The sequence below is a fragment of the Erythrolamprus reginae genome, unplaced genomic scaffold, assembly GCF_031021105.1.
Source record: "Erythrolamprus reginae isolate rEryReg1 unplaced genomic scaffold, rEryReg1.hap1 H_3, whole genome shotgun sequence".
In the NCBI taxonomy this organism is placed as follows: Eukaryota; Metazoa; Chordata; class Lepidosauria; order Squamata; family Dipsadidae; genus Erythrolamprus; species Erythrolamprus reginae.
The window spans coordinates 913,911-941,077 of record NW_027248484.1 but is presented as its reverse complement, the minus strand read 5'-3'; the positions used below and the strand labels follow the sequence as shown (position 1 = coordinate 941,077).

The window sequence follows — 27,167 nt, the reverse complement described above, 5'->3', positions numbered from 1 at the left end:
AGGGGAATCCCAGCATCGCAAAAACGAGCGCTTCACTGGCAACGGAAGTCTGGAGGTGGGGTTTCCCAGCGAAGGGAGCCTCAGTGAAATCGCAGCATCGCAAAAACACGAAACCCCACCTCCGGACTTCTGTGTTTTTGCGATGCTGTGATTTCACTGAGGCTCCTTTCGCTGGGAATCCCCACCTCCGGACTTCCGTTGCCAGTGAAGCACCCGTTTTTGCGCTGCTGGGATTCCCCTGCAGCATCACAAAAACACAGAAGTCTGGACGCGGGGCATCCCAGCGGCGGCAGTGGGTTTGTAAGGTGAAAATAGTTTGTAAGAAGAGGCAAAAAAATCTTAAACCCCGGGTTTGTATCTCGAAAAGTTTGTATGACGAGGCGTTTGTAAGACGAGGTATCACTGTACATTTTTTTGGCAGGTTCCATGGGAGCAGAAGAGATGATTGAGAAAGTGACTCAGACTTTTATTAGTCACTATAAATCAAGAATTTCACAACCACACCCAAATAACATTGTTTGGGTTGTACATGCAAAGCGGAAGGCATGCAGGAACAACCAGAGAGTTTGGCATTATATAAAACCAAGTGGAAAATAAGACGATTAACCGTCCATGCAGAGCAGCTGCATAAATCAAGGAGTTACAGATTAAAAACTGTACCATTTGGGAACTATTTGCAACCATTAAAAATAAAAAAAATTGCAATTGGCACTTTATGTACCGTCTGAAAACTAAATTCAGGGTCCTAAGAACCTCTCGCTTGGTTGCCAAAAAGATACGTTGGAAGCTTTTTTTTAATGGATTTTCAGTTTTTAACTGTATGCCACCAGAGGGTCACTATGTGGATGAGAAGGATGCTCTCTCAATTTGAATAATAATAATAATAATAATAATAATAATAATAATAATAATAATAATGATAATAATAATTTATTAGATTTGTATGCCGCCCCTCTCCGAAAACTCGGGGCGGCTCACAACAACGATAAAAACAATATTATACTGGCACAAATCTAATATTAAAAAAAACTAAAAACCCTATCATAATTAAAAACCAAACAGCACATATTTATTTATTATTTATTTATTTATTATTTAGATTTGTATGCCGCCCCTCTCCGCGAACTCGGGGCAGCTCACAACATGGCATAAACAAATCACAACAAATCCAAATAGTTTAAATATTTTAAAAGAAAAAGTTTAAAAGAACCCCAATATACTAACAGGCACACACACAAACATACCATACATACATACATACCAAACATAAATTATAATAAGCCTGGGGGAAAGATGTCTGAAATCCCCCATGCCTGGCGGTATAGGTGAGTCTTAAGTAGTTTACGGAAGACAAGGAGGGTGGGAGCAGTTCTAATCTCCGGGGGGGAGTTGATTCCAGAGGGCCGGGGCCGCCACAGAGAAGGCTCTTCCCCTGGGGCCCGCCAGACAACATTGTTTAGTCGACGGGACCCGGAGAAGGCCAACTCTGTGGGACCTTATTGGCCGCTGGGATTCGTGCAGTAGCAGGCGGTTCCGGATACTATTATAATAGTATAATAATTGCAACAATACAATGCCTAACATCCTAGCTAAGAATCACATATGCTTTGTTTGTTTGTTTGTTTGCTTGCTTGTGGTTTATTTATTCATTTATTTTCACAACAGTAAGTCAGGGTGGTTCACCAATCCATGCAAACAAAATAATAGCTTGATAAAAGACCATGCTTTTTCTTTTTTTTTGTAATGTAAAACTGTTATTTTAGATTTTAATTATTAGATTTGTTACCATGTATTGTTTTTATCACTGTTGTGAGCCGCCCCGAGTCTACGGAGAGGGGCAGCATACAAATTTAATTAATAATAACAATAACGATAATAATAATAATAATAATAATAATAATAATAATAATAATAATAATAATGCTTTAAAGCTGGCTGGAGAATTCTAAGAGTTGAAATCCACAAGTCTTAAAGATGCCAAGTTTGGGGACCCCTGGTTTAAAGTAAACCACGGAATGGCCAGAATAAACTTCCAGAAAAGATGTATCACAAAAACTTCAAAATTACATTTCCTTCGGATAGTGATCACCATTTGCCACTTCTTGTTTCTTCAGTTATTTTAGACAGCTCCGATGTTGCAGTAGCTAATATTAAATACATTTAAATAAATGCATGTGCCTAGGATCTGTTTTAGGAAGTTAACACACAGGAAAAGCTGCATCAGCTACCATGGCTACGAAAGAACCAAGCAAATATATATATCTACGTATCTCCGTCCTGTGGAGATGCAGATGGCAGTCCTATGCAACGGATAACTCAAAACGTCTCTGTGTTTTCTTGCAGTTCAAGTTACTCGCTGACCGCCCTAGAGTTCGAAACCGCACACAAGTTGGACCCCGTCTTTGACTCACCAAGAATGTCAAGGCGCAGCTTACGTTTGTCTGCAGCGGGACATGGGAGTGCGAAAGACGAGGGTCTTTTCAGCAGCGGCAGCAGCTATGCTGGGAAAAAGATGTTTGCAGATCAGTCACCCCAGTAAGCATTTATTGACCATTCTTTCTATGTATCAATGTATCTATCTATCTATCTATCTATCTATCTATCTATCTATCTATCTATCTATCTATCTATCTATCTAGGTATCTATCTATCTATCTAGGTATCTATCTAGGTATCTATCTAGGTATCTATCTATCTAGGTATCTATCTATCTATCTAGGTATCTATCTATCTAGGTATCTATCTAGGTATCTATCTATCTATCTATCTAGGTATCTATCTATCTATCTATCTATCTAGGTATCTATCTATCTAGGTATCTATCTATCTATCTATCTAGGTATCTATCTATCTATCTATCTATCTATCTATCAGATTTCTATGCCATCCTTCTCCGCAGACTCAGAGCGGCTCACAGCAAAGGATAGATACAAAAATAGGACACAGTGGTACTTCTACTTACGAACTTAATTCGTCCAGTGACCAGGTTCTTAAGTAGAAAAGTTTGTAAGAAGAAGCAATTTTTCCCATAGGAATCAATGTAAAAGCAAATAATGTGTGCGATTGGGGAAACCACAGGGAGGGTGGAGGCCCTGTTTCCTCCCAAGAGATTCCTAGAGAGGAACCTCTGGGTTCGGTGTTCGGGAGGCCGCCGAGAAGCCCCGCCGCCCGGCTGTCACCTTTTAAAACAGCCGGGGGACTTCTCAGCGGCCTCCCGAACGCCAAACCCGGAAGTCTGGGTTTGGCGTTCGGGTTCAGGAGGACGCTGAGAAGCCCTCCGGCTGTTTCAAAAAGCGACAGCCGGGCGGCGGGGCTTTTCGGCGGCGGCGGGTTCGTAAGAAGGAAAAAGTTCGTAAGAACAGGCAAAAAAATTTTGAACTCCGGGTTCGTATCTCAGGTTGTTTGTAAGACGAGGGGTTCGTATCATGAAGTACCACTGTATTTTCCTGCATTTTAACCCTGTTGGGTTTTGCCTCTTTGCCTCTTACTTTTTCTTCTTCTGTTAAGGATTATCAAACAGCATAAAACTACGATGAAACAGTCCAGTTCGGTAAGAACCACTTACCGGAGAAAAATGCCGGACTCTGCTGCTTTTAGCCACAGTAGTTTCAGCAGCCGCACAAGTGATGGGTCTTATATGTCAACGTTACTGGACGAGTCTTCAATAAAGGAACAGACGGCTGTTGACCATTTCTGGGGTAGGTGCAGGCTCTTAACACACAGAGTGTCCAGCAAACCTGGAAAACAGGGAAATCGAGGAATTATCAGGGAAATCAACAGTTCAGGAAATATCGGGGAATTATCAGGTGAAAAAAAACCAGAATAAATTCTCCCACCTCTACAGTAATCCCTCGTTTTTCACGGGGGGATGCGTTCCAAGACCACCTTTGAAAAATGAATTTCCGTGAAGTGTAGGGGAAAGATATTTTTTAATGTATCTAACGAGTATTTGGACTTTAAAAACCCACCTTTTGCATTAGAAACATAGAAGACTGACGGCAGAAAAAGACCTCATGGTCCATCTAGTCTGCCCTTATACTATTTTTTGTATTTTATCTTAGGATGGATCTATGTTTATACTGTGGATTTACCAACCGCGCCTGCTGGAAGTTTGTTCCAAGCATCTACCACTCTTTCAGTAAAATAAAATAATATTTTCTCATGATCTTTCCCCCAACTAACTTCAGATAACTTCATTAAACAGTCATTCTATAATGTTTCTCGGCTGGAGCTACATGAGATATCCTACCGGTTTCTTTAATAGGGTACAGTCGTACTGTAGAAGAATTTTATGGATTTTTAATGGATTTAAATTTTTTTAATGGTTTTAATGGATTTAAGCCCCCTTTGAAAACCCGTGAAGCAGCGAATCTGCGACAGAGGAACCGCGAAGTAGCGAGGGGTTACTGTACTTCTCATTTGTGTTTTTAGAAATAGCAAAAATTTTATAGCTTGTTGACTTCCTTGGACTCAAAACAAGTTATCTCTTCTCAGGTCTCGATGACGATGGGGAACTCAAAGGTAATCCGGCTTGTATGTTTTCACTTCGATGGCTTTTCTCGCCACTCCAGTAGGATTTGGTTTCGTAGACGGTTTTCTTTGCCCACAGGTGGGGATACGACTTCCGTCCAGGGCAATGGCGATATTACAGCAATGGAGAAGCAGGCCGAACTCAGCAACGGGTACACCTGCAACGACTGCAGCATGCTGTCCGAACGGAAGGAAGCCCTTACCGCCAACTCGTCCTCTTCCCTGCCAACCTCAAGAGTTTACTCTAGGGATCGAAGCCAAAAATACAAGTCCAGTGAGTATCCCTTAGAAACATAGAAGATTGACGGCAGAAAAAGACCTCGTGGTCCATCTAGTCTGCCCTTGTACTATTTCTTAGGATGGATATACTGTATGTTTATCCCAGGCATGTTTAAATTCAGTTACTGTGGATTACCAACCACGTCTGCTGGAGGTTTGTTCCAAGCATCTACTACTCTTTCAGTCAAATAATATTTTCTCATGTTGCTTCTGATCTTTCCCCCAACTAACCTTAGATTGTGCCCCCTTGTTCTTGTGTTCAACCTCAAGAGTTTACTCTAGGGATCGAAGCCAAAAATATAAATCCAGTGAATATCCCTTAGAAACATAGAAGATTGACGGCAGAAAAAGACCTCGTTAGGCAGTAGGGAAAGCAAGTAGGATGCTTGGCTGCGTAGCTAGAGGTATAACAAGCAGGACGAGGGAGATTGTGATCCCACTATATAGAGCGCTGGTGTGACCCCATTTGGAATAATACTGTGTTCAGTTCTGGAGACCTCACCTACAAAAAGATATTGACAAAATTGAACGGGTCCAAAGACGGGCTACAAGAATAATAATAATTAATAATAATAATAATTTATTGGATTTGTATGCCGCCCCTCCCCATAGACTCGGGGCGGCTAATGGTGGAATGTCTTAAGCATAAAACGTATCAGGAAAGACTTCATGGACTCAATCTGTCTAGTCTGTAGGACAGAAGGAAAAGGGGGGATATGATCAAAACATTTAAATATGTTAAAGGGTTAAATAAGGTTCAGGACGGAAGTGTTTTTAATAGGAAAGTGAACATAAGAACAAGGGGGCACAATCTGAAGTTAGTTGGGGGAAAGATCAAAAGCAACGTGAGAAAATATTATTTTACTGAAAGATTAGTAGATCCTTGGAACAAACTTTCAGCAGATGTGGTTGGTAAATCCACAGGAACTGAATTTAAACATGCCTGGGATAAACATAAATCCATCCTAAAATAAAATACAGAAAATAGTATAAGGACAGACTAGATGGATCAGGAGGTCTTTTTCTGCTATCAGTCTTCTATGTTTCGTGGTCTAGTCTGCCCTTGTACTATTTCTTAGGATGGATATACGGTATGTTCATCCCAGGCATGTTTAAATTCAGTTATTGTGGATTACCAACCACGTCTGCTGGAAGTTTGTTCCAAGCATCTACTCCTCTTTCAGTCAAATAATATTTTCTCACGTTGCTAAGTCTTTCGATTTCAGAGGAAGCTTCCAATTTTGCTCAGTTCCAGAATTATACTTCAACGCACCACTAAGGAAAGAAGAGCTACAAATAAACCCTGAACATGCTGTTTGTTTACCCTTCCTTTCCCACTTCATTTTCTGTGATTGAACTCTGAAAGAACAGGATCGCTTCTTGCTAGAGTGCAGACTCACCATAGTTGGCGCGTCAGTTTTGACACCCTGCACTTGTTGCTTTCTCTCTCCCACCGTCTCAGCCCCTAGAAAACCAGAGCAAAATAATCATATGTCCCGATGCTTTTTCAATAGGGGGCCTCCTTTACTACAGCAGTAAGGTCCTGCGAGCAGCCAAGCACGCCTCAACATCTTTCGCATCTGTCATAGTACATCTGTTTCAGATGATCTTGCTGAAACTGGGCTATGATTGTACAGGTATTTTTCCGTTTTAAGCTTTCCTTAAGCTCTCTGCACCCGCCCTGCACACCTCCAAGGAAAGGGTTCTGTCGTGTCTCTTCCGACATTCACCTACAACTTCAGGGTATCTGCTGGCTTCTTTTTTTGCACTCCTTTGCCTGCTTTTTCTCGGGAAATAACAATATTCAGCACACGGGTGTTGCATCCTCCTTTTTTCTACTTCTTTTTTTTGCAGCGGCATGATGGATGGTGTGGTTTGAAACGAAAAGTTGGTTAAGGAACTTGGTCAGTTAATTCTTTAACTTAAGGAACTTGGTCACTTAATTCTTTAACTCAAGGAACTTGGTCACTTAATTCTTTAACTCAAGGAACTTGGTCACTTAATTCTTTAATTTAAGGAACTTGGTCACTTAATTCTTTAACTCAAGGAACTTGGTCACTTAATTCTTTAACTTAAAGAACTTGGTCATTTAATTCTTTAACTTAAAGAACTTGGTCACTTAATTCTTTAACTTAAGGAACTTGGTCACTTAATTCTTTAATTCAAGGAACTTGGTCACTTAATTCTTTAACTTAAAGAACTTGGTCACTTAATTCTTTAACTTAAGGAACTTGGTCACTTAATTCTTTAACTCAAGGAACTTGGTCACTTAATTCTTTAACTTAAGGATCTTGGTCACATAATTCTTTAACTTAAAGAACTTGGTCATTTAATTCTTTAACTTAAAGAACTTGGTCACTTAATTCTTTAACTTAAGGAACTTGGTCACTTAATTCTTTAACTTAAAGAACTTGGTCATTTAATTCTTTAACTTAAAGAACTTGGTCACTTAATTCTTTAACTTAAGGAACTTGGTCACTTAATTCTTTAACTCAAGGAACTTGGTCACTTAATTCTTTAACTTAAAGAACTTGGTCACTTAATTCTTTAACTTAAGGAACTTGGTCACTTAATTCTTTAACTTAAGGAACTTGGTCACTTAATTCTTTAACTCAAGGAACTTGGTCACTTAATTCTTTAACTTAAAGAACTTGGTCACTTAATTCTTTAACTTAAAGAACTTGGTCACTTAATTCTTTAACTTAAGGAACTTGGTCACTTAATTCTTTAACTTAAGGATCTTGGTCACATAATTCTTTAACTTAATGAACTTGGTCACTTAATTCTTTAACTATGTTCTCTTCCTCTTTAAATCCTGGACTTTCTTTCTTTGGTGTTTTGCACTGGGTGGTTATAATATATATGTTTATTTTAGCCATTCCTGACCTGTTACTGCTTGTCTGCTATATTTTATCCCAAGTATTATGTTCTTAATGTCCATGAAAATTTTGAAATTAGTTTTGGTTTTTTTGTTGGGGTTGTTTTGCTTGTAAGTGAAGAATATCAGAAGAAATAGCATGGTCACTTTATATATTCTGTTTGATTGGGCCAAATGCTAGATAAGTCTCATTTTGCCTTGCTCGTAATCACCTGTTTCCTTCAAGATGGATTTAATTCCTTTTTCAGTAACAATTGTCTGCAGGAACTAAGAGCCTATTATAATACACTTTTTAAAAATATGAAGGCGGCCTATATAAAACAGACTTGTCTCTCTGGAGGGAAAAGCAACTTTTTAAAAAAGGGCCCCTCCATCCAGCTTTCCCATAAGCCCTTCCCTGATGCAACCAGCAGCTGTTTATTATTATTATAATTATAATAATAATAATAATAATTATTATTATTATTAATTAGATTTGTATGCCGCCCCTCTCCGTACACTCGGAGCGGCTCAACACAATAACAAAGACAATGTAGGAACAAATCTAATAATTTAAAAAACACTAAAAAACCCATTATTTAAACCAAGCATACACACAAACATACCATGTATAAACTTTATAGGCCCGGGGGAGATGTCTCAGTTCCCCCATGCCTGACAGCAGAGATGGGTCTTAAGAACTTTACGAAAGGCAAGGAGGGTGGGGGCAGTTCTAATCTCCGGGGGGAGCTGGTTCCAGAGGGTCGGGGCCGCCACAGAGAAGGCTCTTCTCCTGGGTCTCGCCAAACGACATTGTTTAGTCGACGGGACCCAGAGAAGGCCAACTATGTGGAACCTAACCGGTCGCTGGGATTCGTATACTAGTATAATCTAGATGTATAAATATACACATCTAATAGGACTTTCCCCCCATTTCCAATAAAAGGATTTGGCTGTCCCATTTTTATTGTCAGAACTCTGTTGGCTGAGAAAACAAAATATATTTCCAATACGAAGGCTCGAACAAGTAGATTTATTATACCAAAACCATGGAGCTTTTCTGAAAGAATTCCAATAACAGTATCAAACACAAGCTCTATTTATACCATGATGAATGTTCAAATTTCTTTCACTTTTTTCTCCTGCTTTACTTAGTTCTAGGAAACTATTTTGGGTGGGGGGACAAATTCCCTCTGTTCTTTGTTTCAGTAATGACCTAATAGAGTATTAGGTTGCTTACTTCTGACCAGGTGAGACCTAATTTAACCCATTCCTCACTCAGGTATTGGATGGCAAATCGCTTTGGTGCAGGGGTGGGTTCCAACTTACTACGCTGCTGGTTCGTTTCCTCCTTTGGCCGCGCGGCGTGCGCAGTACCAAAAAAACTCCATTTTAAAAAAAAAAAAAACCTGCTGAAAACAAAATAGTGACTGCATGCACAGAGCCGGAAACTTAGCTTCTATACATATGCAGAAGAAATAATAATAATAATAAAGTTTCCCAAAAATATTTTTTAAAAAGATGGCGGTACCCATAGATTGGCACCGACTGATTCGGTTCGGTGACATCATGGTGACGTCACCAGCGGGTCACTAGTGGTTTGGGCGAACCGGTCCATACGGAGGAGAACCCACCCCTGCTTTGATGGCTAATGTTGCTTTCCCTGCTGTTTTGTTCTTTGCTTCTGAACGTTAAAAGAAAAACTTTTTAAAAACATGCTGCATTCATCTCAAGGCTATTCTTTTTCTCTCTTTTTTTTTTCACTAGCACACAATACAATGTAGACTCAAATTCTCTCTCTCTCTCCCTCTCTCTCTCTCTCTTTCTCTCACTCTCTCTTGCAGCTCACTCTAACTACTGTGGAAGCATGAATGTAAAAGAATTTCTCAGGGATGAAAGCCACTTGGGTATGAACGGAGAATCCATGTGTAAGTACAGCCTGCTTACATTGTTTAAGAACTAAGCCCTGGTTACAATGCCCGATGTTGCATCCCTGTTCCATTGGTCTTGTGGAAGCCGGAAAAACTTTGCACGCCGGTTGTTGATTCCGCAGCATGTTATAATTTTCAGGGAGCTTCCATTATTTGCTTGGATTGTCTCAAAAAAACAGGGTTCTTGTTTTTTTTTAATAGACATGCAGCCGTCTGTGAGATTTGGTTTTAAAGGGCACCTAAAGCCAAGATTGCCAGCCTAAACATGGAAGTTGTCAGTGACCCGGAAGCAGAATTTGTGATATGCCTACAGGGGTCAGAAAAATCTTGGACTCCTGCTTTTTTGTCCTTCGCTCCATTGATGATTGATTGATTGATTAGATTTGTATGCCGCCCCTCTCCGTAGACTCGGGGCGGCTCACAACAGCAATAGAACAATTCATAACAAATCTAATAATTTAAAGACATTTTAAAAAATCCATTGTTAATCAGACATACATACAAACATACCATGCATAAATTGTATAGGCCCGGGGGAGATATCTCAATTCCCCCATGCCTGGCGGCAAAGGTGGGTTTTAAGGAATTTACGGAAGGTAACGAGGGTGGGGGCAGTTCTAATCTCCGGGGGGAGCTGGTTCCAGAGAGTCGGGCCGCCACAGAGAAGGCTCTTCCCCTAGGACCCACCAAACGACATTGTTTAGTCGACGGGACCCGGAGAAGGCCCACTCTGTGGGACCTAATCAGTTGCTGGGATTCGTGCAGCAGAAGACGGTCCCGGAGATATTCTGGTCCGATGCCATGAAGGGCTTTATAAATCCCCACTTGGGTGCAGGACTTCCTGAAGATTCGGACCTTCAACGTTTCTAATCTCCACTTTGAGATGAAAAAAACCAAGGTTTTAATGCAACACAGCTCTTTCAAACCTGGAACAACAACAACAACAACTAATCCAAACTTGGACGAGCGACTCAAATTGAACACTTTAGCCTGTTTTGCATTGGCGGGTTGGGAAGGGGTTATCGATTGTCTTGTCAATTGATAAATAAATGTGATTGATTTATCAGTGACATTTATTGTCCCGCCCAGCTTACCGCAATTGTTTTCTGTACTGAAAATTGGTCTGGCTATGTTGCACGGCGCAGTTAATTGATCAATGTCCTGTGTATTCATTCTTCTTGAAAACCTGCAGGTGATGACTGTAAGGGGAAGAAATACCTTGAAACATACGCAACAGCCCACTTGCAATCCTCACGGTCCAAAAGGATAGCGAGAAGCATGGGGCACGTCTTTTCTTACCCAGGTTCATATGTACCGCTTGGTTTTTAATCATTTTCTTTCCTTTTTTTGCCTCTTGGGCCTCATAAATATTGTGGGGGGAGAGTCCCCCCTCCCCCCAAAAAATCTACGATAGCCAAATGCCCCACACCTAGAATGGTTCCTCCAGTTTTGGTCACTCCATTATAAAAAAGATGGTGAGACTCTAGAAAGAGAAGAGCAACCAGGATTATTAGGGCAATGCTTCTCAACCTTGGCAACTTGAAGATATTTGGACTTCAACTCCCAGAATTCCCCAGCCAGCGGATGCTGGCTGGGGAATTCTGGGAGTTGGAGTCCAGATATCTTCAAGTTGCCAAGGTTGGGAAACACTGGATTAGGGTACTGGAGGCTAGAACAGGGATAGACAAAGTTGGCTCTTCTATGACATGTGGACTTCAACTCCCAGAATTCCTGAGCTAGCATGATTGGCTCAGGAATTCTGGGAGTTGGAGTCCAGATATCTTCAAGCTGCCAAGGTTGGGAAACACTGGATTAGGGGACTGGAGGCTAAAACAGGGGTAGACAAAGTTGGCTCTTCTATGACATGTGGGCTTCAACTCCCAGAATTCCTGAGCTAGCATGATTGGCTCAGGAATTCTGGGAGTTGAAGCCCACAAGTCACAGAAGAGCCAAGTTTGCCTACCCCTGGGCTAAAACATATGAAGAACAGTTGCACTTCTCCAAGATAATTTTTTCCTCCACACCAGAACACACAAAAAGCAATATACCTTCTATTTTGTTACAATAAAATAGTCTCGAGTTAGTAAATATTATTTAATCAAGTTATACGTTTTTAAATCCCATCAATTTAATTTCAGTTTCCATCACACACCCTTATTCCGTTCCTTCTAATTTTGTCATCCAGATAAACTCCATTATCCTCTAATTAAATTCATTATTAATATTCCTTAAACTGTTGATAAAAACAGTATCTTTAACATCTTTAACATACCACATCTCGGACATCAACACCCTTGAAAACGTCCAAAGATATTTCACCAGAAGAGCCCTTCACTCTTCCACGTGAAACAGAATACCCTACGAAAATAGACGAACAATCCTGGGTCTAAAAATCTTAGAACTACGGCGCCTAAAACATGATCTAAGTATTGCCCACAAGATCATATGCTGCAACGTCCTACCGGTCAATGACTACTTCATCTTCCACCGCAACAACACAAGAGCACGCAACAGATTCAAACTTAATATTAACCGCTCCAAACTTGACTGTAAAAAATATGACTTTAACAATCGAGTTGTCAAAGCGTGGAACTCATTACCGGACTCCATAGTGTCAACCCCTAACCCCCAACATTTCTCCCTTAGACTCTCCACGATTGACCTCTCCAGGTTCCTAAGAGGTCAGTAAGGGGCGTACATAAGTGCACTAGTGTGCCTTTCGTCCCCTGTCCAATTGTCTTTCCTTTATCTCATATATCATATATATTTTCTTCCTTTCATATATCTTCTCCTCTATTTTTACATATTATCTTTATATATATATTACTTCATGTCTATTCTCTTCCATATGTATTGTGTATTGGACAAATGAATAAATTAAAAAAAATAATCTTATAATCTTAAAATCAAAGCTATAGTGCTTTAACTTGGCTGTTTGAGATTCTTCATAGACAGAGCCCTAGATACGTCACCACAACACTTCATGCACCTGATGATGTCCACCACTACTCACAAAAGCTTGTACCTTTTAATAAAAGTTTGTAGTCAGAAGGATTTGGATTTTCACCCTCATCCGAACCTCTGCAATTGCTAAACTTAAAGTTTTTCCTTGCATAGATTACATCGAAGCTTCTGTTGAGAATTGTGCCATTCCCCAGAAGATGCCTGCTGTAGATTTAGATCGTCACACAAACACACACACACACACACACACAGAGACAAACACACAAAACCTTATTGTTGAGGCAAGGCCATTCTAATTCTACATACAGTATGTTGCACAACCCTTAAGAAAGCCAAACAGTCTGGTTCCCCGGAGGATTAAGAATAAAATAATGCATTAGAGGATTAGAAATAAAGTAATGCTTAAGGGAATCGTAGTCAAAAAGCATAGAGGAAGGACAAAGGAATTTCGCTTTTAGTGAAATACAACTTGATCTAGTGCAGTGAAACAAGACAATGACATGTCTTGTCATGAGCTTGATAATTTGCAGATAATTTCCCCACAGTTAAACACAGTTTACACAGTTAAACACTTTGAGCTAGAAATATTACTTTCTAATCAGATAAAATAATATACTTGGGATCTGCTGGTGATCTTCTATCCCTGGGTTTTCCTAGATGGAAATTAAAGTCCGACGTTAAGTTATTTTTCTTCTGTTGTTGTTAATAAATCAAGCAAAATCGATGGGTGCCGCCACCTACCTTGGTACAGACTTTAAGAAGTGTTTGGGGTTTTTTTCCAATATATTTTATTAATTTTCATAAAATAGACAAAACTGACAAACATACATTTAACATAGAAATGGGGTTGTATCTTCCCCACTTATTCTAGAAGTAAAATTTCAATACAGAAAAAAGAATACATTAAAAACACTTTAAATCAACTTATTACTTTAAATGAGACTTTAAGAAGTGTTTATAGTTGAATCCTTACATTTAAGTATTAGATTCTAGGGAAATGGGTAGCGGGGCGATGGGGCTTCTCACCTTTGAGAAAAGTTTAGAATTTTGGAACAAGAACTTTTTTTGGTCCCTCAAAACCTGTCTTGTATTTTTTAAGAGACAGAAGGCATAACTTCATTCAAGCAAGAGAATGACTCTGTCAAATTGGCAGATAATAATGTTAGCTCTCATTTTCCGCTAGCCAGATGCTGGTTTGTTTGTTTTTATAAAAAAAATCGGGATTTAATTGGCCGTGTAGAAGCCCAGAGGGATGGCTTTGACCGAAATCCCCTTTCTGTTGCCTACCTTCACACCCCCATCTGTGTCGTACCAGGTTACTTCTTCCTCCGTGTGTTTCAAAGAACGAGAACAGCAGGATGGCTTGTGACCCGGAAGATTTTGTCTCTCCTTTGGCTGGCTGTTGTGACCCCAGGTTATTCCTGTGTGCGTGTGTGGGTGGATGCGCACGCAAGCTTTTCGCATGAAAATCAGCCTAACTTTTCGATTCCTGCACCTTGCGATAACCGCTGGTGAAGTTGAGTCGGCGGCTTTGACACAGCTTCAATAATAATAATAATAGTAATAATTTATTAGATTTGTATGCCGCCCCTCTCCGCCAGTGCAAACAGTGCATTTCATATGTGGACAATCAGCTTAAAGCTCTGTTGGGACAATTGGCGCTCGACTTATGGTTGGGGGTCACCACAACATGAGGAACTGTATTAAAGGGTCGTAGCATTAGTTAGGTTGAGAACCGCTGGTCTAAGTGCTATTGCTATTGCTTGGGAACTAGCATATACAGTGATACCTCGTCTTACAAACTTAATTGGTTCCAGGACGAGGTTCTTAAGGTGAAAAGTTTGTAAGATGAAACAATGTTTCCCACAGGAATCAATGGAAAAACGATTAATGTGTGCAAGCCCAAAATTCACCCCTTTTGCCAGCCGAAGTCCCCGTTTTTGCGCTGCTGGGATTCTCCTGAGATTCACCTCCATAGGAAACCCCACCTCTGGACTTCTGTGTTTTTGCAATGCTGCAGGGGAATCCCAGTAGGGGAATCCCAGCATCGCAAAAACGAGCGCTTCTCTGGCAACGGAAGTTCGGAGGTGGGGTTTCCCAGCGAAGGGAGCATCAGTGAAATCGCAGCATCGCAAAAACACTGAAGTCCTCGAAACCCCACCTCCAGACCTCTGTGTTTTTGCGATGTTGTGATTTCACTGAGGCTCCCCTCGCTGGGAAACCCCACCTCCGGACTTCCGTTGCCAGCGAAGCGCCCGTTTTTGCGCTACTAGGATTCCCTTGCAGCATCGCAAAAACACAGAAGTCCAGAGGTGGGGTTTCCCATGGAGGGGAGCCTCAGGGGAATCCCAGCAACACAAAAATGGGTGCTTCGCTGGCAATGGAAGTCCGGAGGCGGGGCATCCCAGTGGCGGCGGTGGGTTTGTAAGGTGAAAATAGTTTGTAAGGAGAGGCAGAAAATCTTAAACCCCGGGTTTGTATCTCGAAAAGTTTGTATGACAAGGGGTTTGTAAGACGAGGTATCACTGTATTTATGATAGTTGCACTGTTCTGGAATGTGATTGCAGAGAGAGAGAGAGAGATGGCTTCTAAAAAGTTAAGCCAATGGGAGAAGGTGGATTTGTTTAACAACCACATGGTTCATTTAACAACTGCAGTGATATGCTTCACCCTGGAGGGGGGGGGCAGCTCATAAAATCAGGCCCACTTCACCTCCAGCTTGCTTAGCAATGGAAACTGGCCATAATTCGAGGACTTAAACCTGCGATACGCAAACTACACGGTGGCCGCTGCAGTTTTCCCATTTCTCTCCGTTACGCATTAGCGTGTAAGGAAATGCATCTTGTTTCAAGCGGCCTGGGCGGTGGCAGGGTTTGCTTTTCTGTCCTTCCTTGCTTGACCCCTGAAAAAATGGGGATGCCTTTGTCTTCGTCCTAATTAACAACGGATCGTGTGTGTCGCATAACAACCTGTGTGCTTCCCGCCTTCCCAAAATGAGAGCAGGTGCTGGCTGCCCACGATTTGGAGAGCGGCTGTATAATTCTGCAAAAGCTTCCGCGAACTGACTTCGTCCTCCAGCATGGCCTTCCGCTGGGCAGCCCCTCCTGCAAAGGCAACACCCTGCGCTATTAATTTAAAACGACTAAATTAAATGTTTAAAACCGAATCCCGTGCTGCATGACTCTTATGTCTATGTCGAGCGTGTTTTGAGTCTGCTAATGCAAGAAATCAACATAAACGTGTTATGAATTGGTGTGTGTTTGTGTGTTTTTTCCTTACAGTTGCACGTATATCGTCACTTACAAAAAATGTTCCTTCCCTTTGGAAACTCCTGTCGTATAATAATCTTTCTTTAACCCTCCTCTCTCTTTTCTTCTCCACCCGAGCCGGTTGTTTTCAAACTTGGGAAGCTTGGGTGAAAAGATCAAACCTGGTGGGCCAACTGTCCAACCATCGTAGGCCATGAGCCTGCAGAATGAGTTGGTCATGTTCCAAAGAAACTCCTGGTTGAACCTGGACGGCAGTGAGACCTAGTAGAACCAGCTGGTATCTGTGTGCCCTTAACACATCTGGGGTCTTTGCTTAGCCATTTTAATCTAGCGCAGAGGTCCTCAAACATGGCCACTTGAAGATTTGTGGGCTTCACAAATCTTCTGGAGAAGATTCACAAATCTTCTTCACAGTTCTGGAGACCTCACCTACAAAAAGATATTGACAAAATTGAACGGGTCCAAAGACGGGCTACAAGAATGGTGGAAGGTCTTAAGCATAAAACATATCAGGAAAGACTTAATGAACTCAATCTGTATAGTCTGGAGGACAGAAGGAAAAGGGGGGGACATGATCGAAACATTTAAATATGTTAAAGGGTGAAATAAGGTTCAGGAGGGAAGTGTTTTTAATAGGAAAGTGAACACAAGAACAAGGGGACACAATCTGAAGTTAGTTGGGGGAAAGATCAAAAGCAACGTGAGGAAATATTATTTCACTGAAATAGTAGATCCTTGGAACAAACTTCCAGCAGACGTGGCTGGTAAATCCACAGTAACTGAATTTAAACATGCCTGGGATAAATATATATCCATCCTAAGATAAAATACAGGAAATAGGGCAGACTAGATGGACCACGAGGTCTTTTTCTGCCGTCAGTCTTCTATGTTTCTATGTTTCAACTCCCAGAATTCTCCACCCAGAATTCTGGGAGTTGAAGTCCACAAGTCTTCAAGTGGCCAAGCTTGGGGACCCCTGATCTAGCTGTTAAGCCACCAGAACTAGAAACCTAGTTCCACCTCACCTATGAAAACCAGCTGAGTGATCTTGGGCCAATCACAAGGAAATGGCGACTTCGAGTCCCACTTTCGGCATGAAAGGTGGCTGGGTGACTTTGAGCCCTTCGCCAGGAGACTCTTGAGTTCTAGTCCCATCTTCCTATTCGCCGCCTTGAGTTATTTGTAAAAATAAAGGCGGGGGATAAATTAAATTAAAAACAAGCAGGTAAGGGAATGATGGAAGAGCCATGACATCACAATGCGAAGCCTGTGACTTACATGCCTGAGTCCAATTTTAGAACCCAAGAACATCCAGGCATCGTTCCCACGGTGATGTCTTCACACCTGCCTTACCATTTTTTCCATCTTCACCGCCGTTTATGGATGCCCGGATTCTGCCGCGGCGCCCAGTGGCTCCTCCTGGGCCGCGTTGGGGCTGATCAAGAAAAGTTTCCCCGAGGATCCCCAAAAAATTTGAAAAACAACCGCTCTGAATGACCCTTGACCGCTCTCTCACTCATCTTGGCTTTCTCCTCTAATTTAGGGAAGGCGGCCGCCCGGGCCTTCTGGTGGCTAGGCACCGGATGGTATCAGCTCGCGACCCTAATTTCTCTGCTGAATGTTTTTCTCCTTACAAGGTCTGTAAGCATTTCGTATGGCATTGGGTCTCATGCGCTGGATTTTTAAAAAAGTAGTTCATTGCAAACTGTGCAAAGGTGCTCCTAATCGTAAACTGCAGCTAGTCGTGGTCAGAACTTGCTTTAGTGGGTTTTTGAGGGGTGGGCTGTTTGCTGCAAAACTTAAATGTGATTTAAATTGAATTAAAACCATTTAAATTTCATATAGTTTTGAGAAGGGCCACTGACTTTGTTGTTATTTATTAAGCCACTATGCATAAAATGTTAAGGCAATTAATTCCTTACTGGGATTCGATCCGGTGGACTCTGCCTTGTAAGGCAGAGAATTAGCAGTTGAGCTATCAGATCAGATCCCTTCCAGCTCTGTACCAGGGAGGGGCTATATGTTTTTTTGTTTTTGTTTTTTTATGTCGTATCACCCTGGTATATTGAAGGAACGTCACAGCTCCTTTTTGCCTCTAAGCCCAACCCAGGACCATTTCAAGGCAGTTAATTTATTTATAGCCGACAACTATATTCTGTAGGTGTCAAATGTTTTTTAGCTGGAATTTTAAAATTAAGGGAGACTAATATGTATGTATGTATGTATGTATGTATGTATGTATGTATGTATGTATGTTTGTATGTAGATTGTTCTGAGTTCGGGTTTTGCCCCGTGTAATATTTTGAGTGTCTATGCGACGTTTCGGTGAAATCATATTCACCATCATCAGGCTGAAGTTATAAGCTTCGTGCTGCTGTAAATGTAGTTTGTTTGCAACTGCCCTTTGTTCCTTAAATATAGTGGTGGGGGTGGAGATTTGGTTTGAACGTAGCAAGTCGATTCGGTGGCTATGTTTTAATGATTTGATTGGTTGGTGGAATCACATTTAGTTGAAGGATTGACATGGTGATGATTATGATATGTTTTTTTTGTTTAAGGCTGGTTTCCAAATCTCTGGTAGGCGGGACATGTCATCTCGTTTGTTCATGCTGAGGGGGTGTTTTTCTATCTCTATCATAACATATCATAATCATCACCATGTCAATCCTTCAACTAAATGTGATTCCACCAACCAATCAAATGTGAATGTGATTTCACCGAAACGTCGCATAGACACTCAAAATATTACATGGGGCAAAACCCGAATTCAGAACAATCTACATACATATACCCGTGAAAATCTACGAAAACATATATATATGCTGAAGGGATTGGATACTGTAGCCTAGAGGATAATTCTCTGCCTTACAAGGCAAAGGTTGCAGGTTCAAGTCCCAGTGGGTATGGCTAGCTGATGAGGCCAAAATAAGGCCGAAATAGATCTATCCTAGTCTCCCTTAATTTTCAAATTCAGCAAAAAAAAAAAACATGTGACATACATATATATATATATATATATATATATATGTCACATGTTTAAGCTGAATTTGAAATATATATATATATATTCAGGTTTCTTGTTTTTTAGACTTTTTAAATGTATTGTTATTTTAGATTCTAACTATTAGATTTGCCATTATATATTGTTTTTATCATTGCTGTAAGCCGCCCCGAGTCTACGGAGAGGGGCGGCATACAAATCTAAATAATAATAATAATAATAATAATAATAATAATAATAATAATGTCAGTGATGGACAATTTTACAGTGCAGCCCTTGCCTTTTGCTTTCCAGATGTCTTCCAAAGATGTTCAGGTTGCTGCTGTTCTTACTCCCCCTACTTTTACTGCTTGGTGAGTAAACAGGTATTGAGAAAAAGACTCTCGTTCATCTTACCTGTGAGGATAATCTCCGTCTAGTGCTGTGTTCCATCAGCCTCCCACAACTCTTGCAATATAGGTAGTCTTCGACTGAGTTTACCCAAACAATCCTTGAATACAGCTCATCTGTCTGGAACCCACACCGCATTTCGGACATAAACACTCTAGAAAATATCCAGAGATACTTTACCAGAAGAGCCCTCCACTCCTCCACTCACAACAGAATACCCTACATAGAAACATAGAAGACTGACGGCAGAAAAATGGTCCATCTAGTCTGCCCTTATACTATTTCCTATATTTTATCTTACAATGGATATATGTTTATCCCAGGCATGTTTAAATTCAGTTACTGTGGATTTACCAACCATGTCTGCTGGAAGTTTGTTCCAAGGATCTACTACTCTTTCAGTGAAATAATATTTTCTCACGTTGCTTTTGATCTTTCCCCCAACTAATTTCAGATTGTGTCCCCTTGTTCTTGTGTTCACTTTCCTATTAAAAACACTTCCCTCCTGGACCTTATTTAACCCTTTAATATATTTAAATGTTTCGATCATGTCCCCCCTTTTCCTTCTGTCCTCCAGATTATACAGATTGAGTTCATTAAGTGTTTCCTGATACGTTTTATGCTTCAGACCTTCCACCCTTCTTGTAACCCATCTTTGGACCTACGCAACTAGATTTACAATCCTAGCTTTAAAAAGCTTAGAACTACGTCGCCTTAAACACGATCTAAGCATAGCTCATAAAATCATCTGCTACAATGTCCTTCCTGTCAATGGCCTCTTCAGCTTCAACCACAACAACACACGAGCACAGCACAACAGATACAAACTTAATGTAAACCGCTCTAAACTCGACTGCAGGATATACGACTTTAGTAACCAAGTAGTTGATGCCCGGAACTCACTACCAGACTCTGTAGTATCATCTCCTAATCCCTAAAACTTTACCCTGAGACTCTCCACTGTTGACCTCTCCCGATTCCTAAGAGGTCAGTAAGGGGCGTGCATAAGTGCACCAGCGTGCCTTCCGTCCCCTGTCCTAATGTTTCTTTTTTATTAGTATCATGTATATGAATATTATTATATCTTTCTATACCACCAATGTGTACTTGACCAAACAAACAAATACATAAAAATAAATAAATTCATGAATGTTTCCTCTTCACCGCATTCAGGTTTATGGTGCTGGGGTTCCGAAAATTTCCTTTCATTGTTGCCAGCTTTGAAATGGACAAGCTTAGTCAGAGTGACCAGGCGGGAAGACTCTGTAAGAAGAGTTGCACCTGAACCTCCTCCAGGGCCCGCTGGTCAGTTTCCAGAGGTAAGCTTGGCCAACCCTGACGTCCAATTTCTTAATGTCTTAAGACCACGAGGGCAAACCTATGGCACATGCAAGGTGTGTGTGTGTGTGTGTGAACACATGTACATTGGGAAGGGCATTGCATTGTGGGTGTGAGCACACACGCATGTTCTATTGCGTGTGCAAACATTCTTTTGTCACCTGAGCAAAAAACGGTTCACCATCACTGTCTTAAAAAGTTTAGGGAAAAACTGCAGCCTTGCTAGAGGGTTTTTTTGAGCCCATCATTTATTATTTATTTATTTATTCATTTATTTATCAGATTTGTATGCCGCTCCTCTCCGCAGACTCGGGGCGGCTCACAGCAATAATAACACAATGTAAACAAATCTAATATTTAAGTTAATTTAAAACCCCAATTTAGAAACCAATCATACATACTAGCATACCATGCATAATTTTTTATAAGCCTAGGGGGAGGGAAAGTCTCAATTCCCCCATGCCTGACGACAGAGGTGGGTTTTAAGGAGCTTACGAAAGGCTAGGAGGGTGGGGGCAACTCTGATATCTGGGGAGAGTTCGTTCCAAAAGGTCGGGGCCGCCACAGAGAAGGCTCTTTCCCCTGGGTCCCGCCAAACGACATTGTTTAGTTGACGGGACCCGGAGAAGGCCAACTCTGTGGGACCTAACTGGTCGCTGGGATTCGTGTGGCAGAAGGCAGTCCCGGAGATATTCTGGTCCGGTGCCATGAAGGGCTTTATCATAACTTCAAACAGGGACAAGGATATTTTACTTCGGTTCAAGGCGATTGTGTTTCCATTTATGGAGGGCTATTTTTAAGGCTCTGCTGTTAACTGCTCAGTGCTGGCGGATGGGGTGATATAAACATGGTGTAGGTAAATAAATACCCAAATAAGCTTTAAGAGGCCAGAATTGTGCCATAGATTTTGGCCAGAAAAGGTTTGGATTCATTTTTCCCCACAATGGGATTTCCAAAATCTGGAATTATCTTCAAGAAAACTATCATTGTCTGTTTTTAGGTGGTGGAGGAATCTGGTTTTATATCAGCAAACTTTGTCTAAAGTAAATTTGGTTGTTTTGCTGCTTTTAATCCATTTTGGTTTCATTTTAATGCTTCATTCAAGTGATACTTTAATTCAGGGCTCCTCAAACTTGGCAACTTGTCAAAAAGAGGGCGGGGAAAATATTTACTGACCCCTCACATCCTGGACACAAACTGTTTCAACTCCTACCCTCAAAACGTCGCTACAGAGCACTGCACACCAAGAAAACTAGACACAAGAACAGTTTTTCCCCGAATGCCATCACTCTACTAAACAAATAATTCCCTCAACACTGTCAGACTTTCTACTAAATCTGCACTTCTATTCTACTAGTTTTTCTCATCATTCCTATCACCCATTTCTTCCCACGTTGACTGTATGACTGTAACTTGTTGCTTATATCCTAAGATTTTTATTAATATTGCTTCTTCATTGATTATTTAACCCCTATGACAATCATTAAGTGTTGTACCACATGATTCTTGACAAATGTATATTTTATTTTGTGTACGCTGAGAGCATATGCACCAAGAGAAATTCCTTGTGTGTCCAATGACACTTGGCCAATAAAAATTCTATTCTATTCTATTCTATTCTAACTTTAAGACTTGTAGACTTCAACTCCTGGAATTCTCCAGCCAGCATAGCTTAATTGCAATTGCATTGAGTTTGAGTTTTATTGGATTTATATGCCGCCCCTTTCCGAAAACTCGGGGCGGCTAACAACAATCATAAACAATGTACAATAAAATCCAATACTAAAAGCAGATTTAAAACCCCTTAATATATAAAAACCAAACATACATACAATTGCATAGTTGGCTGGAGAATTCTGGGAGTTGAAGTCCACAAGTTTTAAAGTTGCCAAGTTTGGAAACTTCTGCTTTCATTTCTGGTGATTTTATTAATGTGAGTTTATTTATGGCCGGAGGCAGTGAAAATAAATAAGCCTTTTGTCATTATTTTTTTTAAAAACCCCACCGATCTAGGTGACTTTGAAGTTCTTTGATGCAGATCGTGTAAGTGAGCTGGAGAAACAAATGGCCCAGTTATCTGAGAGGTGGCGTCACCAGGATGAAGAATACAATAAAATGCTACTCCTGGTCCAAAGCTTTCAGGAACAAGTCGCCCAAAGGAATGACCGAAGTGAAATGTTGATGCTCGTCAAAAACATTATGAGCCAGCATCTTACGGAGGCCAAATCGGATGGAACAACGCACTCTGAGGTACGACTGGTCTGGAGAAGGGCGGCATACAAATTTAATTAATGATGATGATAATAGTAGTAATAATGATAATAATAATAATAATAATAATTCTGTGCACCGATTTTTATGAAAATACTATAAACTTACAAAATAGTGTGCATACTGGAGGAAGATGTTTTTTCTAGGGCAAAAGTTTTAAGCAAGAAATTAAAACTTGCATGAGCTAAGAACCTACATGCCATTGGACCAAAGTACCTCCGGAACCACCTGCTACCGCACAAATCCCAGCGGCCGATGAGGTCCCACAGAGTTGGCCTTCTCTGGGTCCCATCGACTAAACAATGTCCTTTGGCGGGCCCCAGGGGAAGAGCCTTCTCTGTGGCAGCCCCGGCCCTCTGGAATCAACTCCCCCTGGAGATTAGAACTGCTCCCACCCCCCTTGTCTTCCGTAAACTACTTAAGACCCACCTATACCGCCAGGCATGGAGGATTTGAGACATCTTTCCCCCAGGCTTATTATAATTTATGTTTGGTATGTATGCGCTGTTTGGTTTTTAATTATGATAGGGTTTTTAGTTTTTTAATATTAGATTTGTGCCCTTATAATATTGTTTTTATCGTTGTGAGCCGCCCCGAATCTTCGGAGAGGGGCGGCATACAAATCTAATAAATTATTATTATTATTATTATTATTATTATTATTATTATTATCTAATCATTCATTTTGGCACTGTAAAGTAATTGTTGAGTAAATTATAATTGTTTGCCCTCATTCAACTCAATTATTCGACCAGGTGAAACATATAAATCTATAAATTTGCCAGATTCAACATAGATCCTAATCAACTAAAGTACTTTTCACATGTGAATTTTTGGAATGATGTCATTTTGTTCCTTTGACCTAAAAGGATCGTTGTCTTTCTATTTATAGAGGTTCAAGGTGAAAAAAGTTTAAAGATAGCCATTTTGTTGGTACGCTTACAGGGTGTTCAGCAAACCTGGAAAACAGGGAAATCAGGGAATTATCAGGGAAATCGGTTGTTCGGGAATTATCAGAGAATTCGTGAAAAAAACGGGAATCGGGGGGAAAACAACTGTGTTAAAATGTTTTAAAGTCAGGGGAAAATCATGTAAAAAAAAAAAACCAGATCGTGCTGCCTGGCAGAGTCAAGCAAAAATGAGCATAACTGTGGAAATAACTTGCTTCCTTGGCTACTGATATTTCTCCATGGCTGAGCCGTTTGGTATGATGTAATCTACGACCGTGCCTTAACTAGATCTCAAGTTACAGGGAAATGTCAGGAAATATCAGGGAATTTCAAAATGCTATCCCCCGGACGCCCTGCCTTAACTGTCTGTGCAGTATATAAATACGGAAATAATCCTCAGTGTTTTCATGACAAAAGTGCTAGATTTTCATTATAAAGGTACTTTTTAAACAAAAAAAAAATCTGTTTTATCTTTCAAGAATTTTTTGACTTTGCATCAAGAGCACGACTGGCGCCTCGCAACTTTAGAAAGTCTTCTGGCAAAACTCTCGGAAAAATCAGAGGTAACAGTAAATTTTTTTCCCCCTGTAATAATTCTAAGAATTTTACCACCCTGTTTCCCTGTTACTATCCCAGCAACATCAATCAAACTGTAATTCCGTCTGTGCTCCAGGCAGGAACGCTAAATCTTAGTGTCAGGGTTCCAAATAGCATCCGAAATTAAATCAGAGTCTGAAGCACAGGATTCCTCAAAGGTCCAATTTATTAGCAGAGCCATATTGGCACATCTGTGAGAAACCTGAATCTAAAGCTACGAAGGGTAAAAGTTTAGAGTCCAAATGTAAAATAATGCACTTGGGGAAAAGGAATCCTCAATCTGAGTATTGCATTGGCAGTTCTGTGTTAGCAAAAACTTCAGAAGAGAAGGATTTAGGGGTCGTGATTTCTGACAGTCTCAAAATGGGTGAGCAGTGTGGTCGGGCGGTAGGGAAAGCAAGTAGGATGCTTGGCTGCATAGCTAGAGGTATAACAAGCAGGAAGAGGGAGATTGTGATCCCCTTATATAGAGTGCTGGTGAGACCCCATTTGGAACACTGTGTTCAGTTCTGGAGACCTCACCTACAAAAAGATATTGACAAAATTGAACGGGTCCAAAGACGGGCTACAAGAATGGTGGAAGGTCTTAAGCATGAAACGTATCATGAAAGACTTCATGAACTCAGTTTGTCTAGTCTGGAGGACAGAAGGAAAAGGGGGGACATGATCGAAACATTTAAATATATTAAAGGGTTAAATAAGGTCCAGGAGGGAAGTATTTTTAATAGGAAAGTGAACACAAGAACAAGGGGACACAATCTGAAGTTAGTTGGGGGAATGATCAAAGGCAACGTGAGAAAATATTATTTGACTGAAAGAGTAGTAGATCCTTGGAACAAACTTCCAGCAGACGTGGTTGGTAAATCCACAGTCACTGAATTTAAACATGCCTGGGATAAACATAGATCCATCCTAAGATAAAATACAAGAAATAGTATAAGGGCAGACTAGATGGACCATGAGGTCTTTTTCTGCCGTCAGTCTTCTATGTTTCTATTCCAAGTACAGAGGAGGAAACTAATTTTGTGTTGTTTTCCAGGGCCTCCAGAGAGAATTTGAATTAACCAAAGCAAAAACAAGGAGGTACGGCTGCAACCTGTATATTGAATTGGGAACCAATAAATATTACAAAAAAATTCTGTAAAGTTGATAATATTTCTTCTTTAAAAAAAAAAAAGAATGGGAGGATGTTTATTCGTGAGAATCAATGGTATGTTGGGATGGGTAGGTGGATGGATGGATGGACGGACAGACATACTTAATATAGATATACAGTGTTCCCTCGACTTTCGTGGGGGATGCATTCCGGGACCACCCGCGAAAATCGAATTTCCGCAAAGCAGAGGTGCGGAAGTAAATACACTATTTTTGGCTATGGACGGTATCACAAGCCTTCCCTTAACACTTTAAGCCCGCAAATTACAATTTCCCATTCCCTTAGCAACCATTTAGATTATTACTCACCATGTTTATTAAAGTTTATTTTAAAAAATATTTATTAAAGGCAGACAAAAGTTTAGCGATGACATATGATGTCATCGGGCGGGAAAAACCGTGGTATAGGGGAAAAAACAGCGAAGTATTTTTTTAATTAATATTTTTGAAAAACCGTGGTGTAGACTTTTCACGAAGTTTGAACCCGCAAAAATCAAGGGAACATTGTAAATACAGTGGGTGTTTCAACAGTGGAGATTTTTAACAAGAGTCTAGACCAGTGATTTTCAACCTTTTTTGAGCCGCGGCACATTTTTTACATTTACAAAACCATGGGGAACATTGAGGGGGGGGGGGGGGTGGCTAAAAAAAATATTGGACAAAAAAATTCTCTCTCTTCCTCCTTTTGCTCTATTTCTCTCTCCCTCTTTCTCTCCCTTCCTCTTTTTTTCTCTCTCTCCATCCCTCTTTCTTTCTCTTCCTTCTTTCCTCTTTTTTGCTCTCTTTCTCCCTCCCTCCCTCTATTTCTTTCTCTCTCCCACCTTCCCTCCCTCCCTCTTTCTCTCTCTTGCTTTCTTTCTTTCTCTCTCTTGCTCTCTCTCTTGCTTTCTTTCCCTCTTGTTCTCTTTGTCTTTCTCTTTCTTTGTCTCTCTCTTGTTTTCTTTCTCTGAGCTTCGCGGCACACCTGACCATGTCTCGCGGCACACTAGTGTGCCATGGCACACTGGTTGAAAAACACTGGTCTAGACAACATTTGTCTAAAATGGTATATTTATTTATTTGTTTATTTATTAGATTTGTATGCCACCCTTCTCCAAGGGAGGGCCCTCTGCCTGAATAGTGGGTTGGACTAGATGACCTCCAAGGTCCCTTCCAACTCGGTTATTCTGTTAGAGTCCAGTGGTTCTCAACCTGGGGGTCAGGACCCCTTTGTGGGGTCGATCGACCGTTTCACAGAGGTCGCCTAAGACCATAGGAAAAGACAAAATTTTCATCTGCGGTTAGAAACTAAGGCTTCTATCCTGGCACCTTGGAACATATTTTTACACTCCAGCTAATCAGGTGTTTACAGTGGGGGTGTCACTCTGACCTCACTGCCAATCAGGTTAAAGCTCTGGCGGGAGAATTAGCGCTAGACCTATGATTGGGGGAATCACCACAACATGAGGAACTGTATTAAAGTATTAGAAAGGTTGAGAGCCACTGTAAGGAGCGAGAGAGATGATAGACAGACAAAAAATAGGTGATAGAAGAGATAGACAAACTAGATAGATAGATAATAGAAGAACCGGGACCGTCTTCTGCCGCACGAATCCCAGCGACCAGTTAGGTCCCACAGAGTTGGCCTTCTCTGGG

General features: G+C 40.8%; 1 protein-coding gene across 6 annotated transcripts in view; it reads left to right on the top strand.

Moving 5' to 3' along the window:
* Positions 1-27,167, top strand: part of LOC139155553 (SUN domain-containing protein 1-like) — a 60,259-nt gene that overhangs the window by 21,051 nt on the left and 12,041 nt on the right. For 3 of the 6 annotated variants that reach the window (XR_011557088.1, XR_011557087.1, XM_070730737.1), the window contains exons 2-15: positions 2,344-2,535; positions 3,508-3,698; positions 4,495-4,521; positions 4,610-4,804; positions 6,324-6,446; positions 9,511-9,594; positions 10,790-10,900; positions 13,877-13,975; positions 17,374-17,467; positions 19,126-19,184; positions 20,395-20,540; positions 22,573-22,809; positions 24,260-24,343; positions 25,417-25,460. Coding sequence is in view for 1 of the 6 variants with exons in the window: in XM_070730737.1 (XP_070586838.1) it covers positions 2,344-2,535; positions 3,508-3,698; positions 4,495-4,521; positions 4,610-4,804; positions 6,324-6,446; positions 9,511-9,594; positions 10,790-10,900; positions 13,877-13,975; positions 17,374-17,467; positions 19,126-19,184; positions 20,395-20,540; positions 22,573-22,809; positions 24,260-24,343; positions 25,417-25,460 (1,686 nt within the window). In the remaining 5 variants the exon portion in view is untranslated. The remainder of the gene's footprint in view (positions 1-2,343; positions 2,536-3,507; positions 3,699-4,494; positions 4,522-4,609; positions 4,805-6,323; positions 6,447-9,510; positions 9,595-10,789; positions 10,901-13,876; positions 13,976-17,373; positions 17,468-19,125; positions 19,185-20,394; positions 20,541-22,572; positions 22,810-24,259; positions 24,344-25,416; positions 25,461-27,167) is intronic. The other 3 variants (XR_011557089.1, XR_011557086.1, XR_011557090.1) reach the window with 2 other exon arrangements.